The sequence below is a fragment of the Anopheles gambiae genome, chromosome 3 (assembly GCF_943734735.2).
Source record: "Anopheles gambiae chromosome 3, idAnoGambNW_F1_1, whole genome shotgun sequence".
Lineage (NCBI taxonomy): Eukaryota > Metazoa > Arthropoda > Insecta > Diptera > Culicidae > Anopheles > Anopheles gambiae.
Window position 1 is genome coordinate 82,040,574 of NC_064602.1, and position 16,696 is coordinate 82,057,269.

The window sequence follows — 16,696 nt, forward strand, 5'->3', positions numbered from 1 at the left end:
AAGCTCCTACTCTGCCCCTTCTACGTTAATCCCTTACCTAAATCGGAATTTATTATTAGAACCGGTAATACTGATGCCGCTACCATCAATTGGGTCTTTGCGTCGTCACAGGCTTTTTTTCATACACCGAATGGTTCATGCTTTTGGTTCATACGACAGCACCAAAAGTATGCCGAGTTGATATGGATGAGTAACACAATTCGAATCGAATGATAAGCAACTGACGAATGTGCGGCCGCATTTGTAGTACCCAGCCAAGCCCGAAATGTGTCGTGGAATAAAACAAATCAAACACGAAAATTGTTGAATCAGTCTCGGGATGATACTAATGGAAACAGAACGAAACCACCCTTAAGCTGACTCATCAATCAGTCCACATCGTGACTCTCGTTTGAGAAGCACTCAAAACTTCCCTTGCCGTAATAATGCGACCCGAAATGCCCTGCTCATCCGGAATGTCGTGACTCATCAGGCAATCCCGGCAGCGTGCTATATCCTTCGCCGCAGCAAGACACCCATCCTAACGGGAAAAACGGGAAACGACCGTAGTAATAAACTCAGTTCCAAAAGAAAAGACCTCTCAACCTTGCTCTGCTTTCCTTATCAATACAGCAACGGTGGTATTCGACCCGGACACGGACTTTGGAAGGGAAAAATGCAGAGCGACCGTCATCCGATCACCATTCGGTGCTATCTTTTTGCCCCATCTTCCGGCGCAGCAACTGCAAGATTAAAAGCAGCATTAAAAACACAATGCTCAACAGCCCAGAAAAATCACCCATCCTAATGGTGTTGGAAGGTCGCTGCCACAGTGTGTGTGTGTCTGTTCAAGGCGAAGAAAACCAATCTATCCCGACGGGTAACGACACCGGGTAAGAAAGGATCCTACCGTCCGTTTTCATTATCGTTTGCGCGTCGAAAGGAGCAGCGGAAGTAGCGCCGTGGTGGCGCTTAAATGGATTTTCGTTCCAAAATCGCAAAACGATTGGTGAAACAAAAGAGAAATTGGTTGGTAAACGGCGGCGCGCTTTGGGGTCTGTGCTACGCTCCCCCGGGGGCGGAAAGAGGGATAAGAAATCTCGACAGCGTGATGTTGTGAAGGGTACAGTAATTCGACTGCTTACCGGCTCTTTCCTTTTCTTTCCGGCCTTGCAGTGTTTATAGAGTTTTTCCATTTCCCCGTGAAGTGTTGCAACAAAACAAGATCGGTTAGTTGGTAGGTTCACGTACTAATCGGCATGAAAGATTCAGCTAACCTTTTTCAAAATACCGTGAACTGATTTATTACACGATTAGAATTGGCTTCTGTTTCAAGTGGTCCCATACTGGAGGAAAGTGTTCTGGAGACACATAAACGTAATTCGACTTTTAAATCAAAGCGGAAGAGTGAACAGAAGAAAATAATGCTACTTTATTCCTAAAAATTATACCCATAAGAAGTGGAAAATTTTATGAAAACAAATTGAATTCGGGTTCAATCGTGTTCGGGCGACAAATTAAACCTGCTGAACTCGGTATATTTGGTACTTTTGATACGTTCTCAAAGTCCCTCGGCAAACGTTGTAAACAGTCGCGTAAAAGGTCAACATTCCAATTTCCCCCTGTCTCTCGGTTCTTTAAATATTTAATTTACCACCCCACTGTTATAAACTTCCACTGCGAAACGAAAAGGAAATTAAATGCAAAACCGACGACACATTTCCTATGCCTATCATGCGTTACGTTGTAAGAAGGGCGCACGATCCGAGCGCGTTTGCGGGCCCGGTTTAATTAGTTCCATTTAGGAATCGTTTTCGATCGATCAATTAACCGCTAATTGATTGTTTATCGCTGATTGAGACAACCGTCATCGTCAACACGATCCGAAGATGCGAAGGCGACCACCAACTTCTAATCGATACGATTGCCTTCCGATTGGAAAGGTACAGTTTCCAGGAAAACTGCGCACCATCGCACTCTGCACGTCCTCCTGCCGTCCCAGGAAAAAAAACACCACGAAAGGTGACAGGATCTATAGCCCGCGCACAATGACGGGAAAAGTTTGCACGTGGCACAACTCGAGTTACGAAAATTTCATTTAAATTTAGATTAAGATAGCTGACACAAGGGTTGCTGTGTGTTTGTACAGCTTTCGGTGCATCTGAAGGACATGTTTAACCCGTTTCTGTTTTTACTCTCGCAAGCACCTTGCAGCTTAACTAAAAAAGAAAGAACAGCCTACCGTAAACCCGTTCCTATTTTCTCCTCAAGACATTTTTCTTCCTCTTACCAGAAACCAACACACGAACACGTTGACCTCCAAGTGTCGAGGACGAAACGGTGACGGAGGTTTCCACCTTGGCACTGGGGTGGCACTGTCCATGGGTGTTGTTTTATTTTTCCTCCGTTGTGTACCGCATACACAGGAAAATGATATAATTACGGCATACACGGAACCGGAACACAGGACACCGGCGGCATCGAGCTATTCCTGGCCGTGAGCGAGCACTGCGGCATTTTCCGGCCATGGCATTGCTATCTTTTCCATCATTTGCATACCCCCGACTCGCCAATTCCTGCCAGTGGCTCTGTGCTGCAGGCGCACATGAACCAAACCCATCACCAAACAGTTCAGTTGACATTTAGAACACAACAACTGTCTCCCCGGGACCTCCGATTTTCCAAAAGCTCCAAACGCGAACCAACTCTCCTCACAACAGCAGTTTCATTTTCAGTTTTGTTCTGCACTATCTTGAGACGGGTTTTCACCGTGTGACACGAACCGTCACCGGACCACCTCCTGGCAGAGCTTTCTACGGATAAATATGCCTTAAGGAATAATAATGTCTTGACGCTGTAGGCAAAAGGTCAAGCTAAGCCGCGCGGAAAACAGTGTGAAGACGACCCTGGTAACCACCCTCGTGTCTCATAATGATATAATGGTTAGCTTTGATAAAGTCAATTTAGGACCAAGACTTACATTAAAATCTTGCCTCGGGATACTGGTACGTGTGTAGGTAATGAGGAAAATTTGACTAAAGCACGCGATACCGCGAACCGCCAGACATTGCAGGCTAATCAGCTCGCTGTCTTTCCCGCAAAGCGATGATGCTTTGGATGAATATAAAAGCATAATTTCCAAATAAAAGGGCGCACAATTCGCTCATTACTTCAATCAATCCTTTCTAGCCGCTTAAGTAAGAAATTATTCCGAGGCGTATTAAAGCAAAAACCGGGGAAAAAAGTACACTAGTTCTCTAAATGTATTCTGAGTATTCTGTGAATAGCCCAATAATGAGCCCTACAGATGGTGTTTCAATTGTTCATTTTATTTTTGCTTCTAGAAGTAATCTAATTTTAAAAGGTTCTTTGGGATCTTAGAGTTCGACAAATAACCCTGCGTATCTCAGAACATTTGCAGAAATTATTATTTCATAAAATTTCAAGTGTTTCAATCAACAATCTGTTTTTTTGTATTCGTTTGCTGTATTAACAATGTATTACCCTAGTATAAAGTGAGATATATAAAAGCAGGGTCTGTTATTTTAAATTTAAACCAATATCTGATACCAAACAGCTCATTGTACCAAACAGCTACTGAGCAAAATTGTTCAAAAGCATCTTAAAATTGGTTTCAAATTATCTGACTCAATTCAACACGAGTTCAAGGAAACCTTACACTAGACTTTGTTCCCAACAATCATCCCTTCCTAGAAATATGCTTCGAACAATCGTTCAAGAACAATAAGAAACTATGAACTAATCTTCTTTGCCAGCTTTTTGTTAACAGCGCAGCTGAACCTTCATCCCAGCACTGGCAGCCCTTTAGCCAAGAATCTAAAACTTAGTTTCGCACAGACTTGTATAACTTGGAATGAGTGTCTGCTATCAGCAATTAGCACAACGTACTGAGAAAGCCTACCCTTGCCCCGACTGTTTACACCCATATCACCACCCAGCAGCATTAAAAGCAAACCTTTCCCAGTGAAACCATAATCATGTCAAGACACACAAGGCACACACTCGGAAAGAAAAATAAAAGCTGTGCCCAATACGCTCGCACACATGGAAGGTGTGGTTTTTTTCTTTCTCTCTGTGAATAAATATCACACACCGAAACGCGTCGTGCTATATTTATTTGTTCCACAGTTTGTTTTTCTTTTTGCACACTCCGGCGTGCGTGTGTACATGTGCGTTTGTTTGTGAGTGTTTGTGAACGATTTAGATAAGTGTGCGACACCATCTTCCCTCACGCACATGCTCCAATGGGCATTGGCATAGCAGGGGCCTCGCCTTCGGAGCAGAAGAAAGAGTCAAGGAGGTGGTGTGGTGCTGCCGTGGAACACTGCAGCAACTGATAACGATACAAAATTTAATAACCGACACCGGAACTGGGAAATGAGAGTTTTCATCAGCCCGGCAGCAGAGACCGTAGTTGCACAACCGTTGTTGTGGCAGCATGGAGACAATGCCGCCTTTTAGTATGGGACACACGGTGTAAAACAATAACACATACATCCCCTTGAAAAGAGATTTGTTCGATAAACAAAACAGTCTGGAGGGCCGCAAAGAGTGCAGTCGGAAGAGAATTTGCACAACCGCGCGCCGAAAGATAACTAACTGTGAGTTTGTAGCAACCGGCGTGACAAAAAGGGCAAGGCACACAGACACACGCACACAATGAAGCATTCTTATCAGCAAATTCAGGGCACAGCGGTCCATGACACAATCGGTTAAATATATTGCGTCCAGCAACGAGGTTCTTTTTTATGATTTGTTTTGTAAAAAGTACATTTTTGATCAATTACCATGGTTGCGCCTGTTTTGTTGATGCAGTGTATCTTACAGGGTTTACCGAGTCAATTTCCAATGTTGACAAAAAATTTCCATTGCTTACAAGATGTTTTTCAAGAGCTGTCAAATATTGTACTTGCATCACAATGATGATATAGTTCTTCCACATGATTTTCAAACACGTCTCAAGCTGAACTGAGTTTGACAGATCTTTGTGATGCGTTGAAAATCATGTGTAAGAACTAAAATTTCACTATGATGTAATAACATCATTTGACAGTTGTTGGAAACCCCTGTACAAAAACGCACCTGATTGCAATTAGTGCGGCCTGTTCTAAGGATGTGTGTGTGTCCACACATTTCACTCATCTCTACCATAGCAAAAAGGAGAAAAAACACGAACGAATCTAGCATCAACATGAGTGATGGAAGAGCCAACACTTACTGCACTAGTTTTATTTTTACATTCATAATTATTTTCACAAGAGTGGGTTCCCACTAAACCGGCTCCTCCCCGCACAATTACTAGAGACGCTTCGTTGTGCTCCGTTATGAATGAGAGCCACCACCCACATTGCCCACGGTGCGACACTGCCTACGCAAGGGCGTAAAAATGAAAACGTTTCAGTCGGCCCTTGAGTGTAAGAGTGTGAGCCCCAGGGTTTGCGAAAAAAAAACGGACACACACACACACACCCAAGCCGACTATTTCTGGAGATGTTTATTTTGAGATAAAAAGGGACCCTCCACAGAGGGGAGCCGAATGGTTCCGGGTGGGTACAGCAGCTGCCATTGCGTACCCCATTCACCCCAGACGTACGCGTGCATCCCCAAGATTGTGTGGGCGAACCGCCGTCGGGTGTCGTCCGCGTTTTCCATGCCAACCACCAACACGGAAACGAAACTGCACACACACACACAGCTGGTATGGGCGTGCGTGAACATTCAATTATAATTGTGAAATTATAATTTTCTTCTACGACCACCTCGTAGCACCCTCCCCCTCTCGCTCTGCGATAGTAAACGCGATGATGTCAGTCAGTCACACTTGGAAGCGATTGCCGAGCGTTGATAGTGGCGGTTAAAAGAGCGCGATGCCGTCTATTCACATACTAAAGACGAGGCATAGCACACATACACTCCAACACACACACACATACGCCCTGGAAGTTAGCTTCGGGTGATGGCGCTTGGGTGTGCAAGATTAACTGTCAGCTGATAGACACACACAAAGAGCGCTGATAGGATCGGAACGGGGCCAAAACGGCAAACTACAAAACAGTGCCCTCTAAGGAAGGGAAACCACATGTGCTTGTGTGTGACGCGACTTCTCGACTAAGCGAAAACAAAAAAGCAAAAGAATAAACTAGCCCCTGTTTCCAACAGTTCTTAACCCCAGCCGGCAAAGGGTCACCGCCCTTGCAAGATGCGGTGCCGTAAGGCGTGATCGTTATGAAACGAACGATTCACCAAAAAAGAATCTTATACTTGGAGGGTCGTTTTTTGCCCTGATTGAAATGGATCGAGCCACATTTCCTAACACACACACACACACACACAAGTCTTCTCTAGTCGCACAGTTGCAGACACAATTAATTAACAGATGGTAAAGTTCGATTAGTGCAGACAGCGGCCGATCGGCATGGCATGGAGAGAAGGAGCAGCGAATAACAGCACCTGCAGCAAACAGTTTACCAATTATTTTAATAACTGACTTCAGTGGGGCGTCGATGGGGGGAGGAAAAACAGCTCCCCGATTCGGTCACATCGACTGGAAAGTCGTTCGGGTGAACGCGCAGAAAAGCAAAAACGTTTGCAACTTCACCCCAAACCGACTACATTTGCGTTCAATTTTGCGCGTTTAGTGTTTCAAAACTGCTTCAAAACTGCAGGCACCACTACCAGCAATCGGTGAGAAAATCAATTCGAAATCAAGTGAAATTGAAAGTTACAATCTATGTCAGTGGTGTAAGAGGGGCCCACCGGCACAAAGCGAACCACCAACAACAGTACCAATTATAGCCATCAGCACCATCATCGTGATCATTAAGATGGAGCGTTGAAGTGTTTAATTGTGGAATGAATCGATCCAATCCCGCAGCGTGATGCCCGAAGTTGGCAGGATGGATGGATAGATAGGTGAAGAGAAGTGAAATCGTCCGAAACCGCCGATACGGCGGCAGCCAGTGCATAACCTGGTCCAGTGTCTGCCGTTTTCTGCACAGTGCGGAGTTGCGAAGAGTTCAATCAGCATGCCGTGTGCAGTAAAAATAGAAAAGCATGTTTGCTCCAAAGTCCATCATTTGCTTTCTGGTTCAAGTATAGAGGGGCATCCCTTACACGCGTAATCCACTTTACGTAGCTGCAGTTCCGCACTTTTATTTCCATTCCGCACGCTGTTCATCCTCTTTTTTTTTTTAAAAAAGACCCCCGTCAGCGTCAATCTTCTGGAGTGGAATATTAGCACACATTTAGCAACGATTGGAACTGCTCGTAAAGATGACCCAAAGTGGACAAAGTATGTCCGTGTCTACAAATGCGTGTACACTAGTGTGCACTAATGATGGGAATCATTATGTTTAAACATCATAAAACGGTTGTCCCAATTGAGGGTACTCCGGACCATAATAAAAGTCTGCCAGTGCCAGAGAGAAAGACGTTCTCGTTCTCGTGATGGATCAATTTGCTTTTATGCTAGCCTTTTGGACGCACACTGTACACTCGCCAAATAAGTTGATGCCACAGAACAGCTGACGACAAGCATCATGATTGCAATGCGACAGACCGACTAAAGGGGGACGCCTTCAGCTAATCGACGATGATGGAATAGTGGATTGTGGTAACTTCTTTTATTACCCAGCAACTGCTGCCGGGAAGCAGCACGGGGATGTCATACACGGACCAGATTATTGTGTTTTCTTCTCTCCAATAATACCTTCTGCACGTATGTAGTGACACATTGTCGACACGATTACTTCCGATCAATCCTTCTACTTCTTCAAGTACCATCGCCCAGAGGTACATTAGAGATTTCTCACGGTAACTGTTTCCAGGAACTGTCACCAATCAAATACGCCAGAGAAACAGAAAGATTCTGGAAAAAAAACATCTAATCACTGTTAATTTTCACTTCATCCATTCCAGTTCCTGGAATGTGGAGTTACTCAGAAATTGAATATCCACACCCAACATGGGTTATCAATCCAAACGATTTATTACATTTTAATGCACTAGGGAAAATCCCAAACAGCTTTGCTTTTTGTTGCCAACGTTTTCGAAAGCTCACACTCTTTCACAGCAACTTCCACGCGTTGCCATCCAACAATGTGGTGGCCTGGACGCTACCAAGGAAACGTCTTGTCAATCGAAATTATTGATAGTTTATTGATTTCTTTCCCAAGGCGCTCCATCACAAAGAGCCTGATGGAAGCCGTCGCACACCATTGCCGAGAGCTTTCCACCACTTGCAGTGAACTAAGACATTAGGGCACGTTCGTGGGAATTATTCCTGACTAATCCCAGGCAGCAAAGCTGTCTCCTGCCAGCAGACACTGCCGAGATAGCAGATGTTCCTACCAAGGATTCGTACAGCGATTCCAACAAACACCGACTAGACTGTTAACTTTGTCCAGCTCTACTCTAGGCCACTCTGGATTGTTTGATAGTGTCTGTGCGGTTGGTACGTCTGTAGTGTGGAACTGTGTTGTCGTCGGCTGCCCATTTTCTATTGACACACTTTCCACACCCCGGACGACGACGACAACGACGACTGGTCGGCGCGACGTGGTGCGACCGAGAGACCCAACACATACACACAGCGGAAACCAGAAAGGGAAGAAGTGAAACCACTCTGGCAGCGTTAGCAAGGTATCATTGGACCGTTCCAAGGCACTATGCCGGCAAGCTGTCGTCCGTGACTTTCGCCAGTCGCCATCGTGGTGGCCTGCTGCACCACTACCACACCGCTGCCGTCCATATAATGCGGTGTTACCTTTGGCACCACCTTGGCCTAGAGCTTCGATACGGACTTCACGAGCGCCAAGACGTCGTTCGATAGGAAATTTGAATGGAAATGCAACAGTTATAGCATGAGCGAGATTTGAAATCTCCGCAAGGTTTATGCTCAGTTTATAGTTTGATTTGAAGGTGAATTCTACTACGGTACTACTCACACAAACACAGGAACAACCGATGGCCCTGAGCGGCCATCGATTACTGTACGACCTAAAGTCATGGATTTGATGTCATCAGAGAGTTGCGGGAGCGCTACTCCAACAATCTGGAATGTCTAACACCTTCACAAAACCATGAATCAGCCTCCAGCATCAAACGCTCGTGTTCGTAGATAATAGTAAAAAAAGGTACACTAAAACCTGTTTGCTAATAGAACACCATAGCACCACCACCACGACGACGACAACGTCGACGACTGTAATGTTTGTCCGATGTGTGTTTCTCCCTATTTGATTAGACTTACAGTGTGTGTACTCACCACTGTTGCCGATATGCATCGCTGAAGTGAAGCAAAAGTTGAAAAAAAAATATCCCTGTACATCGAGTTCTCCATTCCGCACCGTTGTAATAAGTCTAGAGGGATAAAGTGGCACTTCAAAAGCGTATGGTGTCAAGTGCAAAAACGATTCAATACTCGAGTGTAAACACAACGGTGACATAGGAAGGGGGGTCACATGGGTATACGACACTGCTTTTTTGTGTGTGTTAATCTTACCGACAATAGATCGTAGATCTTGTCGTTGATAATGTTCTTTTAATACAACGAGCTTCATTATCTGATAGATTTCTACTCTGCGATGAAGATACCTTGACAACAGGAGAACGACAAGGATGTGGATACTCCTTGTCTTCCCGTACCGTGAGTCACACTAAACTGCTCTATAGGAGCATTTGACTGCCAGAAAACTGAAATCAGATAATAAGTATCCTCCGAGTATTTGCCTTCTACTTAAAAGCTAAGCCATTGTCTTCAACACCTCTCTAGAAGCTGACCTAATCAGACCAAAAGTTCAATAGCTCGTGTCAACTTCTCGACGTTCTCGTTCACAGGTAATCACTTCTCCTGGGTTGGTTTTACCACGAATCCTAACAGCGGCAGCAGTCGAATGGTACGGATTGCGAACCAACCCATCTACCTTACATCCATTTCTCCTCTACACACGAGCAGCAGCAATCTCTTCTCGCCAGCGGATAAATAAATCAATCTCGCGAGATCTAAACATGCGAGGCATTGCCTCGTGGGAAATTCGCCGTCCGTCGTTTACCACCGCCAAGGTTCTCCACCGAAAGCGCAAATCTTTAACTTAGTTCCAACTCACTGAAAAGCAATAAACAAACACATGCACAGTACAGCTAGCGGTGAAAAAGGAAGGAGAAGCAAACGAACGAAAAACGACTTAACAAACGATATCAAGCGAACAGAGCGCGTTGATTTTACTCCCGATATCCGCAAGCCCCACGCATCCTTCACCCTTCGCTAAGCTCAACAGCAAGGCAAGGAAAATAGCCACAAAAAATCATCACCAAGGTTGGTAAAATTTTGGCCGTCTGTTGGTGGTCGAGCAGCTGGTGTGTTACTCCCTCTACTACTATTACCGCTGCCTCTAGAATTTCCCTACTCCATGCAAAACGGGCGCAATAGGGCATTAGAATGCGAAAAAAAGTAGCAAAAACGCTGCACCTGTTACGCATACTTTTGCAAACGGTGGAAGAGCAATCTGGTCTTCTTATTTTGCGTGAGGGATTTACTTTTGCAGTGGAGTGAAGCGTGCGACTACTTAAGGGCACTGGAACGGTCGTGCATGAATTATGACTCAAGTTCTGGGGACCGGAGTTCGGTGGCCAATATGCTTCGAATACGGATAGAAGATTACTTTCTTTCAAGTGTTGCTCAAGAGGAAAAAAAAAACATAAATTTAGGACTTTGGTTTGTGTAAGTGTCACGGGAGTTTGATAATGGATTTTGAAGCAGTGAAATGTATAGTTAGGCAACTGAACCTAGACTCGAAAGTGTAAAATACCAATATATCAAATTAAAAAACTATTTCAGACGATGCATTTATAATAATAAAAACTATTCAAAGACGTTTTAAGTAATTTACTTGCTTATTGATACGGTATAAGGCATCAACATTTATTACTTATTCCACGAGAAATACATTCTTAAAGTTTTCTTATTATCAACAACGGTTTGGAGGGAAAAAAGCTTTAAAGCAATGATCAATTTCAAATTCTTGGTGTGAAAAACCAATTTCGTACCAATTTCAAACATTTCGTAAAGTCAAAAGTCACTCAACCCCACGTTCGATCAATGTCTCTCCACCACGGTACCGTGGCGGATCCCTGTTGTGTCCCTTTTACATCCAAATCGAAACTTTGCAAACACGAGACGCATATGGATCTCCGAACGAAGCAAAAACCAATGGACGCCCACCGCGGTACAGAGCAATATCAAAATGGCCCTCGGTTTGCCGGGCCCGTGTGTTTGTGGTTCGCCCAAAAAGGAAAATAGACAGCGTCTGTGGGTGTAAGAACGTGTTCTAAATCAACAAAACTACACGCGCTACCCTCTCAACCACAACAACATCATCGTAACGCGGCACACAACAAGAAGGCTGAGTGAGGTGCGGGAAACAGGGAGGTTTCTTTTTGCTTATTGCTTTACTCCCATTGTAACATTTTGCGCATCGTACTTGAAGGGAGGGTTTTACGTGTTATGCGTACGCCAAAAGACCTGGCATGGGGGAGGCTTTTTGGCGTACAAAAGAGGGAAGCAAAGGGCAATGTTTTGCCGAAGCGACACATTTGTCTTATTTGCCGGCTCAATCGATCGATTTCAATTTGACTTGGCTCGGAGAAGCCGTTTGTGACGGCAAAAGAAACCAGACGAAGATTTTGCGACTGTTCTCAGACTGCAAAACTGTCCTACACGCAAACGTCTGCTGCGAATTTCAACCCCGCACAAAACACGCAAATACTCACAGCGCCCCAGTACAAAAAACCCACGCGAGTCACACCGTTCAAAGCCGGCGTAAGGAATGGTGGAACGGTTTTAATGTCGTAAAATTGTGCCGCCATCGAGCATACAGCATACGCCACAGTTTTGCGCGCTGTGAGAAAACGGTATTGTTGGTGGTGCAAAAAAAAAAACAGAAAATTTAGAACAACCATCAACCGGGTACACACCACCATCGGCATCGTTCTCGTGCAGAAGCGCAGATAGCAAACAGCCAAAGCACGCGGCTTGTAGAAAGCATTCCAACGTGCGTTGGAAACGATTAATTTGTGTACCCGTTTACTTTGCTTTGCCTTTGTTTTTATTGCTCACCCCTTTCCCATCCCAGATGGTGGTGGGAACTCGGTCGATGAAAGCACAACATAATGAACAAACTTTATCAACGTGTATTGTCATAACAACTAATTAGGCGCAGGTTGCCATTTTAATTTTTGCACGAAACGAACAGCAGCAGTTAAGGCCCGCTTTCGTACTCCGCCTAACAGGGGGTGCAATGCGGGAGGTTTGTTCTTTAAAAAAATAAACAAATATAGATAAACTTGTGATGAAAAGTGTAGGGAAGTGTAAGTACTCGTAAAAATCTTCCCCTCTTAGCTCCAAGTTTATAATTACTCCTAACGCAATTTAGCTCCGTCTTGCAATTCGCACAAAGACTCTCTTCTCGGTACGCATAATTCCATTAAGATTTATGCGATGTCGTAATTTAGGGTTTGATCCCAAAAATGGTTAAGATAATTTCGATAGACAGTGTTAGACGACGGGAGGACAAAATAAAACGGCGTGTGATTTCATCTCGGGTACTCGTAGTCTACTGCCGTGATACTTTCACCGAAAAATATTGCATAAATCTTTTTTACGCACAAGAAGGACAGCTAATAAAAGACGAAGCATAGCAAGGGGTTTCTATTTTCTGTCTAATTTAGATTGTGTTTCAAATTGCACAGTAGGTCTCAAAAAAAACCACACACTTTTGCCGTACCGTAATGCATCAGACGGTTTAATCGGTATATACAACTTTGTTGTTAAAGAACACGTTTCTACGTATTCTTCTTTGGTGCAACAACCGCAATCGGAGTCTAGGGCTGACTTAGTCACTCATGGGTTTGACTATCAGTAGCTCGATTGGTTTACCCCTGGCAAGATAATCAATACTAAGTAGGGATAGGTGGGGTAAAGGGGCTTTCGATATGGAGTTTGGACCCACAATGGACCTACTTCGTAAACATTTCCACCATTGCAGTAAAGTAAGCGTTATTAGAATGGGCTCATATAAAAATGTGATTCATTAAAAGTGTTTGGTTTGGAAAATTTGATTGATGAGTGTAGATGATGCGAATGATACTTTGGGGTAATCTGATAAAAGTTGTTTGTAGTTTTTGGTTTTGTTTTACAAGGAAAGAGAATCCTCTTTGTCACATAACCGCTTACATGTTGGCATGGATTTTTTCAGCCAGTAGACTTCGCCATATCACAATGGGTTCATCTTTCGGTATGCTTCTTGAAGAAAGGCTGACGAAATTTCCGTTACAAGCGTCACGAAACATTGGAATCCTCGAACATTTTAAGAGTCTGGATTACTTGAAACGCCAATTACACACTGACACGTCTTACAACCGTTGTCACACATCCAATTTACTACTACTCATGGATTAAAGTTCCCTATTACATGAGTTGTACATACATTGGTGGAATTACTTGTTTGAATGATTGGAGAAAATTTGTTTTCTGCCGCGCCAGTGTACTGCGTAAATTTGTACCACACTGTAGAACCGACGCTAACAGGCTGGGCGCGCTTGTCTAACGCCACCCCGGACAACAAAAAAAGAAAAGAGCACATTCTCGTACGCCCGAACGCTTACCTTTTTCGTTCGGATAGCTGCTGTTCAGTTGCTGTTCGTCATCCCGCGACACCTGCGTAATGATGGATGTAGCGTCCATTTAAACCATTGGCTGTTGGACGCACTCCCTCCGGAAAATGGTACCCCCGCTGGTGGTGGTTGCCCGGGCGGTCTTGTCGCAGCGGCTGTGTCTCGCTTGTGCCAAGCCGGTTTCCGGCCTGCCTTCTCCTGCCTTGCTGTTGCTCTTTCCGTTTCGACGGGATGACGTTCCGCGCGCCTCTTTCTCCCCACGGCTCTCTGGGCGGTTTTTGCTGGACGGGTTCGGATCGGCGGAACAGTCGTCACCGGGTGCCGGTTGACGCGATGCGGGGGGAGGGAGAACAAATGTGCCGCTTCCGATACCGTACGACCGCGAGCAAGAGGGGTGTGTCTTGTAATTCAGGTCGTTGGATCGTTGTTGTTCGTTTTTTTTTTCTTCTTCTGCTACTAATCTCCCACAAACCCAAGGAATCACCTTCGGCTCCGGAACAGATGGTGTCTCCGGACGGTGATCGTAAAACTAAAAACCCACCAACCGAAAAAACTTAAACGCACCGCACTCGAAATCCCCGGCCGGTTACACATATACACGTACACACATACACACACACGCACTCGTGTAGGCACGGATGATATACAGACACACAACGCCAACGATCAGCCACCGCACAACATTCGCTACTACTTCACACTGTGAAATGCTATATGGGGAAGGAAAGAAGAGAAACGAATAGAAAACAAATGCACCTTCGAATAAAATACACCAATTGATGACATTCCACGGGTAAGGAGGAAGTACTGTTGGGGGGAAATTCGTATGCAATCAAGTGATTGGAAGCGATTGCGGCGAACCCTCTCCGAATCCAGTGTGAAACTTGCGACCCTTTTCGCACTTTCCTTTGGGGCAAGACTGCCTTTATCACTGCTTTTTACACGACCCGGTACTAACACCCGGCCACGAGTTTGTTCTGACAGGAAAACGCCTCCCTTGATTATGGACAGGTTTTTCAATGCACACACACACCCACCCCCGTCCACGCGTTCAGGGTTGCTATGATCAACACAGTAAGGTCGGGCGGAAAATGGTACGAGCATGGCGACGAGCTGCAATCCCATTTCCATCCCCTTTTCTACACCTTCGGCTGCTTCCCTTCTTTTGAGGTCGTCGTAGTCGTCGTCGTCGGTGTGTGTATACTTTCTTTTTCCTTTCTATTCCCCCACACACTTGAAAACTTTCACCAGAACGCGCGCGCCTGCTTGTAGCCGAGCCGCTGCTCTCAAATACCGGGAGAATCAACATTTCCCCAACCTCTGGCCGGGCTCGGATTAGACAAGAAGATCGGACAGATGTCCGAAAAAGGGAATACGCGAGCAAGTTACGCACTTTATGCATATTTTTGTTTGACTTTATGATGACACCACAGCCACACACATACACACACACAGACACACGCATACATAAACACACCGCACAAGTTCGCTTCTGTTTTGCTACTTCTGTGGCACACACAAACAAGATGGCCGCCGAGAGGGTGAGGAACGGAGAAACTGGTTTCCTGGTGCAACCCGCTTGTTTATGAGAGATTTTCCTTTTTTCACCCAGCTTTTCCACGCCACCCCCAAAACCGTCGTGTGAAAGTGTGGAAATTCACACCGCCTAGGGATGGAAAGCGATAGAGAAATAGATAAACATTGCAACGAACCCGCAACAACAACACACAACACGTCCGCACGGTTTCACTGCTCGAATTAAACTGCTCGACGGGAGGAATGTTTATGACGGTGTCTGCGATGGAATTTGGCCAATTTGTAGACTTTGCTATTCCTGGTGTGCCAAAACTGCTGGAAGGGAGTTGGATGTCAAAACTGGTTGAATAAATTGGGAATGCAATATTCGGGCAGATTTTTGGAAAAATATTTAGAAAACGGTTAAAAACTTTTTTTTGTAAATGTTGTAAAAACAGGAAATTAAAAGGAGTACCGTTATACAACAATTTATTCAAAATAATAGGTTTCGGATAAGCTCAATTATTTTTGTATCTTCCCAAGGGCCACAGATTAAGCTTAAACGACTGAAAAATCACCGCAAGGCCACACGAGAAGAAATATACATCGAAATGAACTATTTGACAGGTGAAATATCTGTCAGATTACGCATCACAGCAACCAGCTGATGTCCAATGTAAACAAATAACGTGTACAAAATCGCAACTAAATCCATTAAAAATCTTCGATTTCAAGTATTTTGTTTATTTTCAATCAACATTTCATCATTTCTTCCCATAAAGAATGTTCCGCTTAAGAAGATACTCTTTTAAGTGATTTTTGAAAACGGATGTTGTATCTCTCCCAACCCTTTAGCTTTACCTGTCAAATATTTCGCTTGTCAAATAGTTCATTTCGCTGTATATTTCACCTCGTCTGGCCGCACGGTCAACCTAAACGGAATATAAAAAGACTTCGTTTAGCAGACGGTGAACGACTAATGCATTCTAAAAATAACAAAAAGCTGATGCCACCATCTGCTGGTGGGATACCCAACCAGTGGAGCTTCTTCGCGAAAATCGAATCGAAACGAAATCGCACGTCCAACGTTATCTGTCAAATCCTATATAAATCTCGTCCGATAAAATCGCATCCAATGAGCGTTGTCTAGCAATGTGTGTTAGACCGCAAATACACGACGCGCGTTTCCGCGGGCGCGTTCAAACGCGTATAACAGTTCCACAGCGATATCCAGCATGAGCATCTCTGCGTTTCCGCGGTAGCGCGTTCGAATGACATTTCATTTATATGGCTGGATTGTTATACGCGTTTCCGCGGGCGGGGAAACGTGCGTCGTGTATTTGCTGCCTTACGGTTACCCATAATCCGTATAATTGCAATATTTCACCTGCATTTTACGTAATTGCGTTTTTATCGGACTGTGCGTGTTGTGTATGCACACCAGCGGTATATACAATGTTTGATGGGCACACCTGCCAAACTATATACACCGATGTACAGGCGCACCAGC

General features: G+C 44.6%; 1 protein-coding gene across 1 annotated transcript in view; it reads right to left on the bottom strand.

Annotated features, from left to right (window-relative positions):
* LOC1278272 (phosphatase Herzog) overlaps positions 1-15,438 on the bottom strand; it is a 52,371-nt gene extending 36,933 nt beyond the window's left edge. Inside the window, exons 1-2 of the mRNA XM_061653581.1 lie at positions 15,384-15,438; positions 13,663-14,381 (exon numbers count right to left, since the gene is read on the bottom strand). Coding sequence (XP_061509565.1) covers positions 13,663-13,741 — 79 coding nt within the window. The 5' untranslated portion in view covers positions 13,742-14,381; positions 15,384-15,438. The remainder of the gene's footprint in view (positions 1-13,662; positions 14,382-15,383) is intronic.
* Positions 15,439-16,696: the final 1,258 nt, after the last annotated feature.